This window comes from Anarhichas minor, unplaced genomic scaffold (genome assembly GCF_050575085.1).
Source record: "Anarhichas minor isolate MPS153535 unplaced genomic scaffold, ASM5057508v1 ptg000027l, whole genome shotgun sequence".
In the NCBI taxonomy this organism is placed as follows: domain Eukaryota; kingdom Metazoa; phylum Chordata; class Actinopteri; order Perciformes; family Anarhichadidae; genus Anarhichas; species Anarhichas minor.
In genome coordinates this window covers 16,394,480-16,414,803 of record NW_027466473.1, presented here as the reverse complement: position 1 = coordinate 16,414,803, position 20,324 = coordinate 16,394,480, and the positions used below count along the sequence as shown (strand labels likewise).

At 41.6% G+C, this 20,324-nt stretch overlaps 1 protein-coding gene across 3 annotated transcripts; it reads right to left on the bottom strand.

Moving 5' to 3' along the window:
* Positions 1 to 22: 22 nt before the first annotated feature.
* Positions 23 to 20,126, bottom strand: lars1b (leucyl-tRNA synthetase 1b). Of its 3 annotated transcripts, XM_076102390.1 has the most exons (32): positions 19,991 to 20,126; positions 19,510 to 19,631; positions 19,007 to 19,094; positions 18,836 to 18,916; positions 18,532 to 18,675; positions 18,169 to 18,330; positions 17,776 to 17,888; positions 17,449 to 17,512; positions 16,942 to 17,030; positions 16,585 to 16,810; positions 16,298 to 16,385; positions 15,374 to 15,450; positions 15,042 to 15,095; positions 14,797 to 14,937; positions 14,037 to 14,114; positions 13,760 to 13,845; positions 13,502 to 13,567; positions 13,218 to 13,300; positions 11,475 to 11,613; positions 10,798 to 11,010; positions 10,382 to 10,439; positions 9,928 to 9,991; positions 7,974 to 8,157; positions 7,439 to 7,529; positions 7,061 to 7,201; positions 6,068 to 6,208; positions 4,740 to 4,850; positions 4,397 to 4,507; positions 3,409 to 3,513; positions 2,304 to 2,399; positions 1,873 to 2,005; positions 23 to 1,097 (listed from the first exon to the last, which is right to left on the bottom strand). In XM_076102390.1, the coding sequence occupies exons 1-32, from the start codon at positions 19,994 to 19,996 to the stop codon at positions 892 to 894; spliced, it is 3,561 nt and encodes a 1,186-aa protein (XP_075958505.1). In that variant the 5' UTR covers positions 19,997 to 20,126; the 3' UTR covers positions 23 to 891. The 3 variants fall into 3 exon arrangements, 2 of the variants coding, with proteins under 2 accessions (XP_075958505.1, XP_075958506.1); XR_012956334.1 differs by lacking the exon at positions 23 to 1,097 and having other exon boundaries at positions 1,953 to 2,005; positions 2,304 to 2,619; XM_076102391.1 differs by lacking the exons at positions 23 to 1,097; positions 1,873 to 2,005; positions 2,304 to 2,399 and adding an exon at positions 2,626 to 2,892.
* Between the last annotated feature and the right edge of the window lie 198 nt (positions 20,127 to 20,324).

Here is a 20,324-nt window from a genome sequence, read left to right as displayed (position 1 = left end):
GAAACAATAAACAAGCAGCCTGAATATTTCATAGGTTTTTTATTATTTCTCTGGAAAGCACAAGTGAGACAAGCACCATCCACTGCTCGAAAATAGGAAAGCCATCTGAAAGGATGACGAAACATGAGGGAATGATGTGCCTCACCTTCAATGTATGAAACAACACAGCAGGCACATTACCATCTATATGAAAAAACAACAACACAGGCATTGAGGAGGCTGCAGGAGCAGTCGCACCATGTAATAACATATGTTGTTGGCTAGGACATGGTGGTAGATTTTTGTTCGTCCCCTTCAGAAAAAGCAAAGAGCTTAATTATAGATTTATTGGGCATCATATCAAACAGGAAAGAGTGACTCATTGAGAAAAATAACGAGATTCAACTTAAACAGACGATGAAAAGACGGAACAGAATACAAATCCTGGTGCTGTCCTCCGATACAAAATCCTTAAGGGAAAGTACAGGATATTTTCAAAATGGCTTGTTTTTTCACACCATTAAAGAACCCTAGTTTTAGTACCAAAGATCCAATATCCTCAGATTCTCCGGGGACAGGGTTGACCCTGAACCATCCGTTTTGTGCAGAACAAAACCAGATCCGGATGTACTACTATTGCACATGTTTTTGTAAGAGGACAGAAGCACACTCTTGAGGTCCCATTCGTTTCAGATGCTCACTGAGGTCGCATTCAGCAGTGAAAAAGGTGCACAACAAACGGTCACATCCACAGAAACATGAATTATAAAACACAGATATATGTTTGAGTCAAAATTACCCTTTTTGTGGCAACAATTAATGACGCATTTGAACCTTTCACAAATAATTCACTGCTGAATGTGCCGACATATGCTTGTGTGTGTGTGTGTGTGTGAGAGAGAGTGAATGTAACTAATTAACCAGATAAACCAGAGAGTTCCCGATGTCCACAGAGAGGCCGTTGTCGGCCAGAGTGACCCTCTTCTCCTCCAGGTTGATGTTGAACACCGACTTGTTGGAGATGGCCAGTTTGCCCTGTTCCTCGTGTCCCAGGACGGGCACCCGGCGAGGCCCCAGCACAGGGTCCTCGTACCTCATCAACTTGACTCTGGACAGATCTGGTGGAGGGGAGTCAGGCAGAGTCAGAGAGGTGTGTGTGTGTGAGAGAGTGACAAAAGATGGAGGAAGAGGGAAAGGGATGGAAGAATTACACAATAAGAGGTGGAGGTGAGACACATAGGAGGTATGAAATGATGGCAGGGAAAGAGTGCAGAGAAGGTTTAAAGCTGATCAGGGTAGTGAGTGATGGAGGAAATGGAGAATCAGAGCAGAGAGGGAAGCTAAGCACTGCGTTGAAGTGATGATTGTGAAAGAGAACGTCACAAGGGGAAGTGGGTGGGTAAATTGCCATCACATAAAGCACATAGCTTGGTTTTGGATAGAATGATGGTTAAAATCAAATGTGGATGGATATTTAATGTCATAACTGCATTATCTAAAGAACCGGGGCTTGTCGAAATTGCTCGAAGAGTTGGCTTTAAGACAATGGGGGAACACTGGATTCACGGTATGGAAGTAGACAGTTAATTGATCATCATTTAGCCACTCCCTTCACCAGTCGTTGTGCACAAGGATGGCAGATGGCAAAGACTGAAACAAGGTCGGGAGGCTGTTAGACATCAGTAACATAATATGTTAGCTGAGCCACCAAGACGTGATGTAATTTATTCCACGAAAAAGATGAATAATCTGAGCACAACTTTGTGAACTTTGACTCAAGATCAGACTAAATGTTTCCATCCTATTTAGATTATCTGTTGTTTAAACAGACCTATTTTGGGTTCCTAACCATAGTTTATGAATTTGTGCTGTATATCCATTTATCTTACTAACCTTTAATGAGTCTGTTGACCTTAGCTAACCTACGGATGATGCCGTCTCCGCTGTCTCCCTGGCGGATGTCAACCTTTGTGGAAAACTGCCCGTTGCACGGCTGAGGGTTGACCAGGGACACACACACTCCAGGCTGGGGAAATAGAGGCACAAACACAAATGCGCAAACACTCAATTTAATTGTTGATTTGAGTGTGCAAACACATATTCTGTTCATCTGGGAAACACAGACACTCTTGCAGAAGGGATGCACACAGGTAATCAAGCACCTACAGAGATAAACACATAAAAACAGGAACATATTGCGAATATGCAGGTCACAAAATCTGAGAAACATGTGGCTGAAAAAGAAGCGTACGCCTGCCCTCTAACAGAGACTCGCACGCATGCAACCTGCTTTAAGAGCAGCCAACACAGCCAAAAGCATTTACCTCTGTTCTGAAAACACAGAACGGTTTCCCCGGGCAACAGTCCTCCTTCACTTTGTCGTCAGCCTCAGACGCAAACAAGATGTCGATCTGTTCCAGCTGTAGAGGATGTGGAAAAAGAAGGATTATCAGCCGAGATCAATCCGCTATCGGATCGTGTGTGTACAGGTGCGTTTGGTATGCGAACTGGCAAACAGCGGTGGTGTTAATCTGGCTCCTGCAGAGATCAGAGAGACAAACATCTGGCTTCGTCGCTCACACGTTCAAAACCGGGGATGGTATTCCAGTTTGAGATGGCACAGAGTAACAGTGTTGTAAACTAGTTAAACACAGGAAAGAAAGAAGTCACAAAGTGCCCATAGAAACGTCCCCATCCACATCTGCAGCATAAACAACCACACGCCATCCAAAAGGCAAGACTGCAGTGTTTGTTTCTCAAAAAACAGATTGAATGTGGCTCAACTGATTTGAACCTTACTAGTGTTATGTTTGAGAGGTAAGTAATACATCACTCTTTTTCAGTGCTACATCATAAAGCATATTCCTCCATCAGTTTTTCTTCTCTGCGGCAGCTTATTATTTTAGCTATGATCTATCGGAAAGATTGGAAATGGATTCAGGGTATTAGTTTGACGTTGTTTTCTTTCTGTGGTTAAATGTGTGCTGGTTTGACTAAAGTATCTTAGGGACTCAGGTTCTACTTTCGACTCGGCTAAGCCTCTTTGCAGACAAAAGCATTAAGGGCTTTCCTGACTGACAACTGAGCTCAGGATTGTCTCAACTGACTTTTGCAAAAGTAGCAAAACAGCTTTAAAGCTGAGGTATTGTTGAGGAAACCAAAAATGCTGCAACTGCATGTTACAGCTCGACATTGTGACGACAAACGGAACTTAATCGAGTGAACTTGTTCTGTTTATTGCTCACATTTGAGATAACAATATATTGCTAGAGCTGATTTTTGCTGCTTGGAGTTGTTGACTAACAAATGTAGTGTTTTATCCCGTCTTTAACTCTGCACTCGCACAAATGTAGAGCTGCCAGGTGTGTTTTCAGGTTGGACAGACACTTTTATGTCATGTCTGACTTTAGAAATGATCCCCAAACATACCTCTAGAGAATTGGTTAAGTAGACCAGATTTTCCATCAAAACCACCCGCTCATCAAACTCCAGTTCCAGATCCAAGACCCTTGGCCCGTTCTTCTCCAGGTTCTCCTGCAGAACCCAAATAGTGAGAATCAATCATACAATACGAGCACGAATGATGGACGTGAACTTTTCCTGAGGAACGAACAGGAAGTTCACGTTGCTGAATAGAACAAAAACTAAAAAAAACAATCCAGCATTATGGAGATAACTAATAATCGTCATGCTAATGCTGCCATCATGAGACTATTGAAGAAAAATAAAGTTTTTCTAATATTTACCAACTTGTCATGCCCAAATGTATTTAGTGAATGCTGGTATTTGATCAACAGAGACACCTTAACTAGACGTGATGCAATTTGCAATTTGATAGGAATTTAATGTAATCTAAAAGCAAAGCAGCCAAAATGTGAAAAGGTGGAGACAAGGACAGATAAAAAATAAAAACATTTTCAAATGTTTATGAATGTAGCAAAGATGCATAATAACAAGCAGAGACAGTCTGTCAAAAGCATGTTTTGTACTCTTTCAATCAATAGACGGAGACATTCCCAGACATTTCTTTGCAACACTGTTGTTCAGACAATATTGGCTACAGTTTGGTCATTGCTCAACACAAAGAGGAATAAAAAGAAAAGAAAACAGCATTTAATGATGCAGTCAAAGTACCAGGACCACAAAAACCAAACTAAAGATATAAGCCACCTTGAGCAGTTTCTTAGGTGGTAAACAAACTCAACTTGAATAAGGCAGAGAAAAAAAAAATACAACACAAAAAGGAGCTAAAAGGCAAATATGTGCAGAATACAGAAATTCAATTTTAAAAAAGATGAATATGCACTAATAAATTGTCCACGTTAGACTCTCTAGAATGATGGAGAAGGGACAGTGTGTGCCTTTACACAGACACACAAATGCTCCTTCACTGTGCTCCTGCCTCCCCCAGATGTACCTTGATCATCGCTACAAAAGGCATGACTCTCTTCATGTACTTCTTCAGGTCAGGCAGGGCTCCCAACTCACTCGCGATCACCTTGTTGTCTGGAAGGGCTCCGTTGTCGCTCTGGAAAGACACAGAGAAAACAACAACAAAAACAGCTGTGTAAAACATACAGCCGGCCAGGAGCATATAGACACAGAGAGATGTGAACGACATGGAATAACTTCAGTGATCATTTAAAATACAAGGGCAAGTATTTCAGTGCATCACTGTGCCATGGACCATTGTGCTTTCACATGTAACAAATGTAACAAATTGCAAATGTCTGTATGAATGTTGTTTGTTAGTTTGTCACCTTGTAGTGCTTGCCGAGCAGAGATAAGGCACTGTGCTGCCATGGAGGGTAGCTCTTGGCAACATAGATGGTGCAGTGGGAAGGCTTGGCTGGGGGCTTTGAGTCGCCTTTCTGTTGGGAAGAAAACACAGCAGAGAAAGAGGAGCATTTCAGATTCATCTGGTGCAACCATAGTCAGGTACAGGACTCTCGTGGTGTTGTCAGAGGTGGGCGGGCTCAATCAGACGCAAACAGTGCGTTTGGATGGTTCCAGCCTGGGAGAGGTTAGGGTAAGAGACTCATTTTGCCAATAAAATCCATCTGCTCCCTTGACAGAAATGTATGAAAAGAATATTATTATGATTATAAAAAGAGCCTCCCCCCCATTATCCTTCCATCTTGCCTCCATGGCAACAAAACATTTACAGTAAATCAATAACCGCGGTCTGGAAGTCTGAGATATCGGCTGTTTCAAATCTTGTCAATACTTGTTTTTTTCCCAGCTGTCTAGAGACACTTATCGAAGAGCCAAACTGTTAAACAATAGACTAACTTTCCTGCGGTGAGCAGAACACAGACTTAAGGTATAGTTGAAGTGGAGTTATGTAAAAGGTACTTAGAGTATTTAAAGGGATAGTCAAGACAATTTTAGTCATATAGACCAATATAACAAATAACCCCAGACCTGCCATATACACCACCGATAATCTACAAATGCAATGTGTCAAACAAAGTACAGACCATTGAAAAGGTGATTCCTATATATTTTTGGTTAAAACAGGGTCAGTGAAACTGGCCTGGGAATAGAAAATGGAAAATACACAGAGCAGGATTAAAATAGACCTCATTTATGTTCAAAACATAATCTATATGCAGTCTTCCAAAGGAAAATGTACCATAGTCAGTAGTAACAAGCTAACTCTTTTATACTAAATCCAGTCCCAAGCAGAGAAAATGCAAATGAATACCTCCTTTATATATTAAGTATGTGATTTAACAAGATAAAGAGTAAAAAAGCAGATTGTAAGCAGATAAGATTGACTGCTATTGAATCTCACCTCTACTCTCGGCGTGCTGCCTGATATTTTCAAGCTGTTTTATTGTTTTCTGCCTCATTGTGCTCATCAAACAACCATGAAACTGTTCAACAACACTTGAGGCAGAAAACATTTAATGACCAAACTTAATGCACTTTGAGACGAAGTGTTGAATTTTATAATAACTATAAAAAAAGAAGAAGAAAGCAATCAATTGTGGAATCAATATTCATTTTCAGAATTACTTTAAAGAGCCATTGCAGCAGTGAAATACAGTGAAGCATGTGAAACAACACGGACCACAGTTCTTACTTTGTTTTTGGGGGGCTGCAGGTATGCTTTGAGTCTCAGCCGGAGGTCGTGTGCGGTTTCCATCAGGTACTGGGAGGACCGCATCAGAATCTCATCCACTGGACCGGCCACAGGCCACGATGCCTTCATCAGAGAACTGGTCTGTTGGGCAAAGAAGGCTGATGAGTGAAGGGGAGCGATGACAACATGTCAACAAAGCGTTTTTTTCTGGCGGCGAACAAAACCAGGCGCACGCACGCGCGCGCGCACGCACACACACACACACACACACACACACACACACACACACACACACACACACACACACACACACACACACACACACACACACACACACACACACACACACACACACACACACACACACACACACACACACACACACACACACACACACACACACACACACACACACACACAGTGTTAACGATGTGTGTACCACCGTGTCCACCGAGTGCCTCTTAGCTCTTTAGCTAACGGTGCTGCACACATGATTGGAGAAAACACTGTCGCTTAGCAACAACAAAAGCCCCCCAACCAACCGAAAAAAAAAAAAAAAAAAAAGAGCAGCAGCACTCTTTCATATTCATAAAATCCAGTGTTAAAAATATTCTCGGCTCTCTGCTGTGCTGTTGGGAGCGTGCAGACAGGCTGCTGGTGGACATGTACGCCAACAGAGGGAATGTGTGTGCCTTAGTAGTTTCACACAAGAGTCAGTGACGAGTGGATAAAGTGCTGCTTCAGACCTACAGCACATGAAGTATGGTATCTTAGCTTGTTGCTCCCAGGTGTATCCATGATGGTAAATGAACACAGGAAGATAACTGCTTCTTTCACACAGTATTTATGTTTTACTCGCAAGTACAAAGGTGGAGATAAAAACGAGGGACCGATGGGACGAGAGGATGGAAGACACATTTGAACCCACTGTCAAAGCAAACAACTGGGAAAACATGAAACCCACATTATGAGGCCGAACCCATGTTTCCTTACCTTGCCAAGCAGGCCCCAAGTATATTCACAAAGGTGTGGGCAGATGGGGGCCAGCAGCAGAGTTTGCATCTCTATGAACTGGAAGACCAGGTCCTTGTGCATGCCCTCGATAGCAAGCTCACGATACTTATCTTTGGCTGCCTGCACACAGAAACAGTTTAAAAGGTCTTTGTCACGTTATTATGTTATTTCTAAACTATCCTAGACACCATCATTATTCCAGTGAATTCACCAAATGGTCAGGATGAAATTCATGTTATGTTCTCTCTACTGCAGTATTTTTGATATCATCATAAAATGCTTCTGGAGGATGAAAAGCATGCTTGTCTTTAAAACGTGCATTAGAGAGCGGTTTTTATAACGGACATTTTATTTTACCTGGAACTCAAAAAAGCCGCTCTTCAGGGCCTCCTTGTACATCATCCTGTCATAGTGCTGCTCCGTCTTCAAGATGCCGGCATTCATCTCGCTAGACAGATGGGACACAAAATCCTTACAATCAGTTTGTGGAGCCAGTAAACCATTCACTTATTCAGCACTGGAGAGCACAGAGTCAAAAAGGAACCATACAAACTCTGAAGGCCTCGCCTGGTTTCATTGAGAGTGACACAGTGGATCTGGTTTTCACACTAAAGTGGATATAGACTACAGATGAAATGGTTTGTAGTTCATTATAAATCAAACAAAAAAAATAGATTATTCTCTTAATTGATAGTTGTAATAACAATTTCAAACTTCTGTGTCTGGGTCTAAAGATGGGCATTTTCTCTTACTTTCAGACAATTTATAGATTTAACAATTGAAAAAGAAAATCATTATTTCAAGGCCATCAATCCTCAATTATTCATGAGAGCTCTGCAGTATATCTTGGTACCTGTAATACCCCGCCGTGTCAATGAACACTTGCATCTACCTGTCAAAGACCCGATCGTTGAAAGTGTCTGCGGGTCCCGTCCTCAGGTTGTTCTGGTTGGCGATCATCTCCTTCACCCACTCCACCCAGGTGTAGAGGCGCAGGATGCCAGCGTCGGCCATGGTCTCCACGAAGTTGGCGTCCTCCACCGTGTCCCCGGCGTCGGCTAGAGCCAGACGCATACCTGACGGAGGAAACGCACAGGTGTGTTAAAGCAGCAGGAAGACAGAGCAGGTGCAAAATAACTGAGAAATGAACTGTGAATCATCTTCACACCAGAGCAAAAACCTAACATGGCCAATGCCATTCTCGTCAATGCCTTTGTAATTTTCAATATTTAACTGTATAGGTCCCGTTAAATCGTACACATTAAAACACTAAACATAGCACTTCTTTTCTCTTCTGCAAAATACTTTGAGTTCAGAGGATTTGCGGAAAAGTCCACAGTCTGAGAAAACTTCAAATACCCAGCATACATCACTCCAAGCTCTTAGACAGGAAGTCAACTTAATGCATCTATCTGCTGTCAGTCTATGTCGTTTCTTTTACTTCCACAGCAAAGTGGCTTCTAGAGACACAACAGACGCATCACTCAATTATTCAGCTCGTTCACAACATGAGAAACACGCAGAGTAGAAATAACAAAAAAAACAAAAAAGGATGAATCCAGTAATCCTGAGGTATACTGAGGGCAGGAGGGACAGTGGGGTTAATCAAAGTCTCTACCAGCTATAGATGAAAACAACTAAAACCAAGTCAAACTATGGAGATGAACAACACTAGACTCAAATTCTCCGAGATGGATTATCATAAATCATGCCTCACGAGACCCCCCCCCTCCCAAACATAGGGGTTTTGTTTTAAAATACATTTTCACTGAGCATCAAGTCTCACAAAATCATGTCGTCCTCTCAAGTTGCTATAAATATTTGATTCTATATTTTTCTCCTCTGTATCCTGCCCTGTGGAGAGAGCATCAGAAGGTACCGACTTTCTAGAATCGACGATCATGCAAATACATCATGAGTCTCGATTGATTGGAACATTTCTATTGAAATAATATATAAAGCTGCTGGACCTCAATAACTTGCTTTTGATGGGGAGATAATGTTGAATATGAACCGCCTTACCGTTACACCTCGACGTAAGCATCCATCCAACTCACAAAGCAAGTAATCTCCGTCTGTCTGTCCTTCACATACCTCTGGAGAACAGCTCATCTGATCTACATCACCTCCACTAATTAAATGCTCCACTTCATAACCACAGAGGACACGTCAAAGCAAGTGACTATAAAACGCCTTTTCGGTAATGAGCGTATTTCACGACAATGTTTTCCTCTGAAGTAGAAGTACACGGTAGTAGTATTCAGATGAACTGCATATTTCTGACGTACTTTGGTGGCCTTTGTAAGTGATTTCAGGGTACAATGAGTTAGAATAGTGGATATTTTTTCCCCGTGAACTCTGAGAGTGTTTTTTAACGATGTTTCTGACCGTGAGGTTTATTCTTGCCGTAGTGAAGCCGACGCGAGCAGGTGTTTTGCTCGAGACAAAGAAGCACAATGTCGAGTGTGAAGTTGTTTGTATGAGCAAGCTGCAACTAGCAACACCAAATGCCAAACGAGCACTGCATTCATTATACATTATTACAGAAACTCATTACTTAAAGTGCAATAAAAAGGGGTCTGATGACTACAATAGCTCATAGCACCCGATAACACCTCAACTATCTTATGGAGATTGGGCGTTTTCTAATTATCTTCAGAACAGGATAATAGATGCTTATATTATAACCAAGAGTAACGGTCCATGCACTGCGAAAACACTTTGTAATCTGCTCGAGACACCTGATGTGCTTTGTCTCCCACGTTTCAGTGAAACATGACACGAGAGAGTCAACGATCAGAAACAGAACACAGGAGGGAGATCACTCAAGAATAAAGTAAGTGTACCATCCGCTGAGAACTTGTCAATGGCTTGACAGAGAGTGAGGAAGTTTCCAGTTGATTTGGACATCTGGCGAATAGAAAACAGATGTTAGCAGCCAGAGTCTTTCAAGCATGCCCACCCACACAAGTTCATTACAACGCTTAGTGGAATAAACCATCACGTCACAGACTGTTGGTGTTTAAATTAACAAAGAAAGAAAAAAAAAAAGGTGCAAATCAACAGTAATTTAAAATCTTAACAGCATCAAACACTAGTTAATTACCAGCACATAGGAAGAGAGGTGTTTGAATACAAAGATTTACAGCTAAATATAATATTAATATTGTTATTCAATGTATCAATACCCCAGACAAAATACCACATTATTTCTCCTGAGATTATAATCTTAATATCTAATTAAGAGATTCATATTAAACTATACAGATTCATATTGCTAACCTTTCATATTTGACACACCTTTTCAGAGTTGAGGAGCAGATGTCCGTTGGCTCGCACAGCTTGTGGCCACTTTCCACTGTGGACGAGAGAGAGAATGTTCTCATTCGTGTCATCGTCACCCTCAATATAATCAAGTTCACCCTAATCCAACGCCCACTTCTTAAAATCAAATGTAATACTTTGTAAGACCTTTTTTCTGAGACCCTTTCCAACACTGAATAAATGCACATTAAAGTTAAAATCATGATCATGATATCAATAAGGTGCTTTTATCCTTCATCGATACGCTTCTCTATACAACAAACGTATGCAAAATCAATATTAGTCAATTAAATGCATAACGCAATAAATCATTTTGATTACATCAAATAATAGTGGCTTGGATATGTTGTAAAACTGCTTCATCCATCCGTCGATCGAGCGGGCAGACTCGCCTGTCTTTGGGCCACATGGCCACGTGGTTGTACAGGTAGTAGGACAGGTGGTTGGGCACCAGGTCTTTGCCGGACACACGGACGTCCACGGGGTACCAGTACTCAAACTCCCTCCTGAGCCTCTGGAGACGCTCTTTAGGGATGTCCGTCTTTGGGAAAGGAGACTTCTTGAAGAATATGAAGTCCCACACCTCTCTGGTCATCTGCTCCGGCCTGTGGAGCAAAAAATTAAATAAATAAATAAGAGACAAAACGGTCATAGGTAAAAAAAGAGGGATGCATTGGGCTGAAGCAAGAGAAGTAATTAAATGTAGCATTTGACAGCGTTGCCATTTTACCTCAGTTTTGAGAATACTTAAATCGAGCTATGAATAGATTTTTCTAAACCGTTTCTGAAATGCAGCATTTGTCATTGAGTGGACATTTTTTTCTATTCATGTCAGTTTACGGATGAATACCAAGCAACACATCGACCTTGTCTGCAAAGCAACGCCTTTCATTTGGAAATATTACGTTTAGTTATTAAATTGGAGACTTTTCTCCCTCAGCCGACCCATCTCTGTGGTTGTTTGGAGGCAGAAAGAGAAGGACGAGGGAAGGAGAGGAGAGTGAATCAGTTCGGGCTTAATCCTTGTTTAATCTAGTGCGTGTGTTGTGTGTGTGTGTCGTGTCCGTACTTGATGCCCAGTGGTGAGGCTCCCTGTCCATTGAGCACACCTCCCTGGAGGAGGTGCGCTATGGTGTAGTAAGCCATGTAGATGGTGGAGTCTGATAGTGACTCAATCAGCCACTGCTCGTCCCAAGGCAGCCGCGTTCCTATGGTAACCAGGAGGTACACACACACACACACACACACACACACACACACACACACACACACACACACACACACACACACACACACACACACACACACACACACACACACACACACACACACACACACACACACACACACACACACACACACACACACACACACAGAGAGAAAGACACACATGCACACAGACACGGAAGAGAAAGCAAAAAGAGAGACATGATTAAGAAGGACAATTGTCTCCTCTGAGCTGACACAATCTCTTGTTGCATTTGCTCGTCAAGCTGGTTAAACTCTGGTGCCAAGAAAAACACCAACAGAACGGAATACAAGTCACGAAGGCGTCACTGTGTCATTCTTGGCAAACAAGCAGAGAAGTAAACCTTTTATTGTCAAATAAACTCAACTACACTCAACCTGCTGCTTTGACAGATAGCAGCAACAATTCCTCACTCGCTGATTTGCAGCTTTTCCTCAAATTACATTTTTTGTTACTTTAAGGAGTGTGTGGAGGGTGTGTGTGCGTTTGTGTGGGGGGGCTCATTACTCAGCCAGCCTTAAACGCACTGAGCTCATGTTTTAGTTATTCCTGTCAGCTCCTATTGAGATCTTTCACCAGCTTTCGATGGTTAAAAACAGAAAACTACTGCAAGCTTGAGCAGTAGTTTCATTTTTGCAAGCAGGAGCAACATTATTAAGAGACCTGAACAACATTAAATATAAAATCTGAATATAATCAAATAGAAAATAAACGCACCTACACTTGCACACATTCACTTTATGAAAACACAAACTTGCATCTTTACTTTTGAGCTTCCAGTGTATGAGCTACGTTTATTGGAATTTAAGTGTGTTTGAGTGAGTGAGACAGAACTAAAAGAAATAAAAACTGCAAATCACTATTTTTGCTCATCAATTAAACCGGTTTGAGTCATTTTCTAAATTCTCTGATCCAGCCTCTTAAATGTGAATATTTTCTGGTTGCTTCACTCCTCAATGACAGTGAACTGAATATCTTTGAGTTGTGGACAAAGCAAGACATTTGAGGACTTCATTTTAGGCTTTGGGAAACACTGATTGACATTTTTCATAATTTTCTGACATTATTTAGACCAAACAACTAATTCTTCAGATTAATTGAGAGAGAAAATTATTGTTAGTTGCAGCCCTAAAAGAAATCAGCACAACCTGCACCATGTAGTAACGTCATGTAGCATACCAGTCTGTCTGGTTGGTGAAACGTTATGCTTCATAATCTGAAAATGTGTGGGGAGATTTCTACAGTAGGAGTCTACAACAGGCCGAGACTACTGCCCTGTGTGCCAGCTGGCCCCCAGTCTGCATCTATTCCTGCATGAACAGAGAGGCAGACTGTTGCTAGGAGCTTTATCATCAGTCCTCTGTCTCCATCTATAGACCAAAAACATCAGTCATGCACTACTTAAATAAAGTCCTGTTCATCTTTGGCTGGGTGGTACAATACAAGAAACTAAACTACATTTTAAATATGCAGCAACAGAGTTGTATATGTCACTTATATTAGCAGTGGCTGCAGTCATGACCCAATCATTCACACACAAAAAGCCAAGAGATGAACGCTCACCGAGTCCATAGGTACGAGAGCAGGCATGCTCCTGTAGCCAGGCCAGAGTTGCCTCAAAGTTTCTCCTGGTCTCTTCACAAAATCTGCGTAGTGTAAAATAGAGCATGAAACCACAGCAGGTCTATGTTTTTAGACTTTTGCACGACTAGATTTGTTTTCATTTGTTTTGTACACTCCATACTAGATTGTCGAGACCTTCACAGGAGCCCCTCACAAGCATGGACAAACACTGCACAGAGCAAAATAAGACAGGGAAGGGAATTCGGTACGTCAGAGTGTCTTACGTCTCCAAAGATTTGAGGGCTTCATGAGCCTTCTGCTTCCACTCTGCATCCCCATAGTCCAAATACCTGGAAGACACATTAGCATGCTGCTAAACAAAGAAAGCCCAAATGGCATGAGACTTTCTACGCTTGAAAATTATTCCCCTAGTTCTATCACACTACCATGCAGCTTCAGATCCACGCTAATGATTACAAATGAACGCAGGTAAAGATTTAAAGTATGAAGATTTTTGTGTTCAGAATTCCTCTGGCACTCACCACTGATCACAGAGAGCCACCACACACACATCAGCTGAGCGCGACATGACCTGTTTTTCTGGCTCCATGTAGATCATGGCCTCGCCCTGTGAGAAAGTGGTGCAGAGCCAACATCATGACGGGTAAATAAAGATCAAACCTCTACCATACATGACATTCAATGAACTCTAAGATCACAGCGCACCAAACATAATTCAGGAATAAGTCAGAATCTAAAGCTGTTATTTCAATGTACTGTATTTTGATTTATTTTTGCATAATAAACAAAGTGTCTTACCCTCTCTACCATCATCTTCTGGATGGGTTTTTTGACATCCTGGACCTTCTGCCCCTTGTAGCCATCAACCAGCATGATCTAAGACGGGAAATCAGTCACAAACGTTTCATCCACAGTGATGCAATTCTTTCACAGTTTTGACAGTTCAGTCCACAAGAAGTGGGTCATGTCTCTGCAGTGCACTTAACAATCACACATTATCATAAACTGCTCGGTGCGATGACACATACTCGGTGTATACTGTATATATATATATATACGAGCTGTGCTGCCGAGTGGCCCCCTGCAGTGTCTACATTTAAATTCTTATTCCGTTCAAATGCACAATCAGCTGACAGTGAAGGTTTGACTTGACTAATGTTTTGATATTGTGACAGGAAAAAATTGGGTTTCGCAAAAAATATTTGCCCGTATCTGTGTGTGTGCGTGTGTGCGTGTGTGTGTGTGTGTGTGTGTGTGTGTGTGTGTGTGTGTGTGTGTGTGTGTGTGTGTGTGTGTGTGTGTGTGTTATCTACAAATTCAGCTTGCGGTTATGCAGAGTTTTTCACAGTAGACAGAACCAAACTCTCTGAGGGCAAGACGTAGCTGATAGCCAGTCAATTAATAATTTAGTCTACCCTTAAGTTGTGAATCACTCGTTTTGTGTTTTGGAGATAAATCATACAAGCTTCAAACCTCGTTAAATCTAATGGGGGGGGGGGGATTCATTTTGCTGACCTATGGGTGTATTTTGAACTTATTACCCACTAAGTGGACTCACCCCTTCATAGAATCCCTTCAGGTAGACTTTCTCCTTGGCCTCGGCCAGCTTCTCCTTATCATTCTGGCTCTGGATCTTCAGCTCATCACACACCAAAGGAGCCGATAGGTTGCCATAGCCTGGGATGTCTATGATGGGGATCTGACATGTGTGCACACACACATATATAAAACACACACATTAAGGCTCCATCAACCATCTTGGACTGAATTTGTTCAATGCAACGATCAAAGAGATCAGCTCACCGGCTCAAAAGGCAACACCATCTTGTCCTCGATTCCATACTTCTCCCGCAGAGCCTGTTGGAAATGCAAACATCAAGAGCAACCTTAATCAAATGCAAAAGGTAGTGCATGCTTAAACAATGGATGCATCTGTGAGTTTCTTCTTTAAGAATTAGGGATTTAGTCCACCTAAACTTAAGTAAATAGCACAATCTGTTTAAACATTTCAAAATCGGTGTTTCCAAATTGCACTTTAAGTTTTAGCTGTGCTCTGTCTTTTGTGTTTCTCTGCATCAGACTGCACCTGAGGTATAAAGGCCTCCTGATTGGCAGCATAGTAGATATTTCCTCACCTGTTTTTTCTTGAGGTCTCTGAGAGCAGCGATGTCATCAGGAGCATCAGAAGGCACACTGGTAACTATCCCCGTACCTGAGAATAAACGTTGACAAGGCAAAAAAAAAGGCCAATACATAAAATGCATTTATGCATGCCAGGTAGTACACGTCTCATTGACATTATGAATATTCACCTCTATTGCCGAGCAGCTATACTGGAGCAACTAACTCACTGTGAAGAGGGGCAGAACAGATAAACCTGATCTGAAAACGGAAAAATGTCACCGGCCTCTCCCATTGCTCTCCATAACCCTTAAAACCATCACACACACACTGGGCACTTATTCAGAAATTCCAATTAAGGCTATTTTACAAAACAAACGCCAGGACACATGAAGACACTCAGACAAACGACAGCCCTCGAGCACCAGAGCAGAAAAACAGATAGTACTGACAGAGGCCTCTGGGTGCAATTAGATTGATTTAATATGTTTACAAATGTTCTCCCTCAGGTCAAAAAAAGCAGCCATGCTTTGACATCACAGCACAACACCTACAGTAATACATCCTACGGTGACCTTGGCCGGCTATTTTGAGAATTTTCTAAAAAGCTCCTCCAATTATATCGAAGACAAGGAAGGATAAGGGATAAAGCTCCGTGCAGATTGTCTGCAGAAGGTAAATAAATTATCTTTATTTAAAACACAGACATATATATAAATACACATTTAAAGCAGCTGTTGAACTATTCACCAACTGTCGGATACATTTCACTCAAATCAACTCATTCAACTTGGCACATAAAAACAGAAACAGAAAGTAAAGTGCCTCCACCCGAGGGTATTCTGACTGCTGGCAAAGAAACCTTTCAACAACGAAGCCACTTTAACCACTGTGGAAAATGTCTGCCTGCTATTTTCCCCTAACTTCTTGACTCCTACCTTTGTCCTCCTTGATGGTGAGCATGGGCAGAGCGTAGATGATCTTATAGGAGGTCAGAGGAGCACTCAGGGCACAGCCAAGGACATCCTAGAAAGAGAAAAGATGATGCAGAGCCTGGTTTGATTTCCACTGTATGTTGCAAGTGTGCCTTGCTTCTTCCCAGGTCAAAGGAAAAGGTAGAGCATGAGTAATTCAAAAGGAATCAATTTTGCAAGTTGTTTGCGGCATGGCCATGAAACCGTGTGCTCGATATGAAGTAGAATGTATTTGCAGCTGAAGGTAGTACCTGTCCCAGTATTTCCATGACCACGGGCACCACTCCATTCTCTTTGGTGAAGCCCTGGTAAGACATGTTCCTGGCAGACCTGCTGGTGCAGATGAAGATGTCCCCGCTGGTCGTCTCAAAGGCCACATACTTCATGTCGGGCCTGACCCAGCAGTTGGTCTGACCGAACATGGTCTCTGGTCTCAGAGTGGCAGCAACCAGGTAGATGTTTTTGCCTTTCATGGCGCTGTGAGGAGAGCATTAGCGCTTTACTTCAGCCTCACATTACGAGTCGGTCGTACCGTGTGTATCAAAATGAGGATTATAGTGAAGTGCACGAAGAACGTCTGTTAAAAGTCCGTGATTGTTCTTTGTTACCTGCTATAAAAGACTTTGGACTTGAATTTTGCCGTGTAGGGTTCAACTATTTTCATCTTGATGAGAGTGTACTCCTGAGGTCCAACTCCCTGCAGGTGGAGAACAATGGTAGTTCAAAGACAAAGAACAAAGAACAAAATACAGAAAGACCATTTCTAAAGGATTTGTTTTTTTCCTTTTTGTGCCATCATCAGTAAGACAAACATTTGCAAAATTAAATCCGTGGAACTTTCTACATCCCCAGTAAACTGCAGTAAAGAGGCAAAAATGGTGAGTCAAATAAAAGCACCTATTGAGCCCACGGTCAAATGTTTTGGATGTGAGGTGTAAGGTAGTGTGGTAAATTTACAGTACATTAAAGATCGATAATATAAAAATTGGCAAAATTGTGAGAACACAGTTCCTTTTAATGTTTGCTGTAGGATTCCCAATTGATCATATATAATCATATCACAGTCTTGGTCTTTCACAACCGATACATTATTTCATTGAGCCAGGTAAGTGTACCTCTCCTGTCTGCCTGTCATGGTCCATGCATGGCTGCCCATCCTTGGGGGAGAAGATGGTATATCTGCAGAGGAGTCGGGGACAGTCACAATATATTACTGATTCCCTTTGCTTTTCCCACATGGAAAGAAATGACATTGGTACAGGACTTCGTTTTAGGCAAAACAGTTCAACTGATCCTGAAAGCAACAAAGACAAAGTGTCCGACATTTTCACACCACATAATGTAGTGCACTTCCCACTTTCCTTACTTATCTCTTTATTACCACCAAGATAGTGCTACAGAGCAAGTTAAACAGTCACATGGTAACTCCTAAACCACCTCACCTTTTGCCAAACGCAATCTTTTTTCTCTCCTTTAGTGTGATGAACTGCCACCGGACAAAGGAGTCATAAAACGGGTTCACATCGGTGGTGATGAATGAACGCCTCCAGTCCACCTGTGAAGTGATGACATGAGACCAGGATTTAGGCACAATCGACTCAATGAATAATGTGATTATCCTCAGGGTCGATTCATTCTGGTGAACTCTAGGTATCAAACAAAAAGAGGACTCACTTTAGTGTATACCTCTTAACACATATGCTTAGATCATTTAGCCCAATGACAGTAAATTGTACACAATTATGTAAAGATAGTGTAGAATCAAAGCATATTGAGGAGTCGCAGGTACAGAAACAAAACAAACTCAGATGTTTGCTAGAGTTACAATTAGTCACCTTGACTCCCATCAGTTTGAGATCTTTAACAGCCATCGGAGGAAAGTATTCCAGCCAGTGTTCAGCATGGGCAAACTGGGATATGTCCTGGTCCTTGAGGCCCAGAGACCTCATAATGTCCCACTGGAAAGCGGCCGTTCCGGATTTGGCCACTGCTTTACTCTAACAGAGGAATAAAATATAAAAAAATAAATAAGAGATGAAAGATATTGCAAATTGACACACCCTTTGTGAATGCTGAACCAAAAGAAGAAAAAAACACTTGGAGAAATGAGCCATAGCTGTTAGAGGCAAAAACATCAACTGTGTTTCTTTCAGTCCCTATGTGGAACTTGGCATCAGTCAGGTCCCTCGGATCCTGACCTTCTTGCCCTTTGCTTTGTCCTTGATGATGATTTCATCAGATATATCTGGCTTCTCCTTCTCCTTCTCCTCCTCATCCTCATCTGGAAACTGCGGAGGGTTTCCATAAAGCTCCATCTCTCTCTTCAGCTTGTCTGCACAGGCCTGGTGGAAACAATATGAATGTATCAATACCAGAAAGAAGGAAAAGGCAGTGTTTGTGAGGGGGTTGAAGATGCAGTACTAATTGTTGAAAAAAAAAAAAGTAGAATATCAGCTCTATGTGTCTTTGCAACTACACTGAAAAGAAAACAACAACACTAACTTTGATTGGCATTCCTGTGCAGTGCAGCGCAAACGGGAAGAGGCATTTCTTCCCTTTCATGGACTGGTAGCCAACAGCAAACTACGAGAAGAAAGTACAGCAGTGATCATAATCATCAAATAGGTGCAGACTGAAGACGTTAATCCCAGTTGCTTTTGTATGAAAACTTACCTCACACTTTGACAAGCTGAACGTGTGACCGAGGTGCAATCGGCCATTCATGTAAGGGTAGGGGAAGGTGACGAAGAACTTGTTTTTGCTGGAAGAAGAAAAAAAATAAAGAGTTTCATCAATATATGTAAAGGATTTCAAATCTGGTATCTTTTTATGAGCAAAGTGCTGTAAATTGGGAAATAACACAGGTCAACTATTAGTTTCAAAGGCTCACCCTTGGTATGTTAACTATGTAAACGACTGAATCTCAGAGCTTCACCCACACTTGCATAGCTAGTTATTTTTTTATGTACCTATTATAATACTTGTTTAGTTGCATCAGGAATAGATCAGTTGAAGGAAGTACACCTGCATTCCTGAGTACAGCAAGCTATGAATATTGCTTTCTTAAAAGATGGTCTTACATTTCTGGCTATTCCTCGGTCAAGTGTGTAAAAGAGAGTGCCCGACACTTCTTGGAAATGAACATATGGTCCTTCCTCATGATAACAGACACTCACTTTGTGCTTTCCCCAACTGTTGTCGGTGCATCTTGTTCAAATGCCTTCTCCTTCTCCCATTTCTCCTGGATCTCTATCTCAATCTTTCTCAAGAAGTCCAACTTTGCTGTTCCCTTCCGCTCCTGCAACACAATGAAGTGCAAGATTATAGATCATTGGAGAAAGTGCAGTACAGTAATAGCTGCAATTCAACTGAATAAACATTTTTTTGATAACAAATATACACTTTAAGGAAACTCTTAAGTACCCGAGAATAAAATATAATATGTTAGAATAAAAAACTGATAATAAAAAACTGTTCAACACATGTGTTCAAAAAGAAAACAGTTGTAATCTCTGGTCAAACTCAGACAGTTGACTCGACAACTAGCTAGCTTATGTTAGCTAACTTAGCTACTTGCTATAGTAAGTTAACGAAACCACTTCTTACAAGCCAGCATTAACCGTTTTAAACAGCAGATAAATAGAGCATACTACCTACCGTCATTTCGACCCAAATTATGAGCAATTAAGATAATTATTATATTGTTTAGAGAGAAGAAACAGTAGACGTAGTATCCAGTTTGACAATACAAACCCACGCTACCAGTGCCTAGCTGACGACACCTACGATCAGCTTCACGCAAAGGGTTCTGGGAAATGCAGTCCGAATAACTTTTCATGAGTGTTATTGTTCCATGTCTTGTAAACTAGGACTTTTATTTACGTGTTGTTGTTTTTTGCTTAGTGTTACATATTTTAATACACAACTGCTGAATTTTATGAACGCCGTTGAATAATCACACGACATGATTTCAACGTCCGTCGTCTGGCAC

What these genes read in the sequence shown, in the direction of transcription:
- lars1b (XM_076102390.1), bottom strand. An exon ending in TGAAGGGATTCTATGAAGGG is followed by an intron (nt 14,115 to 14,796) that starts GTGAGTCCACTT and finishes TTCCCGTCTTAG; the next exon opens with ATCATGCTGGTTGATGGCTA. An exon ending in GGTCAACAGACTCATTAAAG is followed by an intron (nt 1,098 to 1,872) that starts GTTAGTAAGATA and finishes CCCCTCCACCAG; the next exon opens with ATCTGTCCAGAGTCAAGTTG.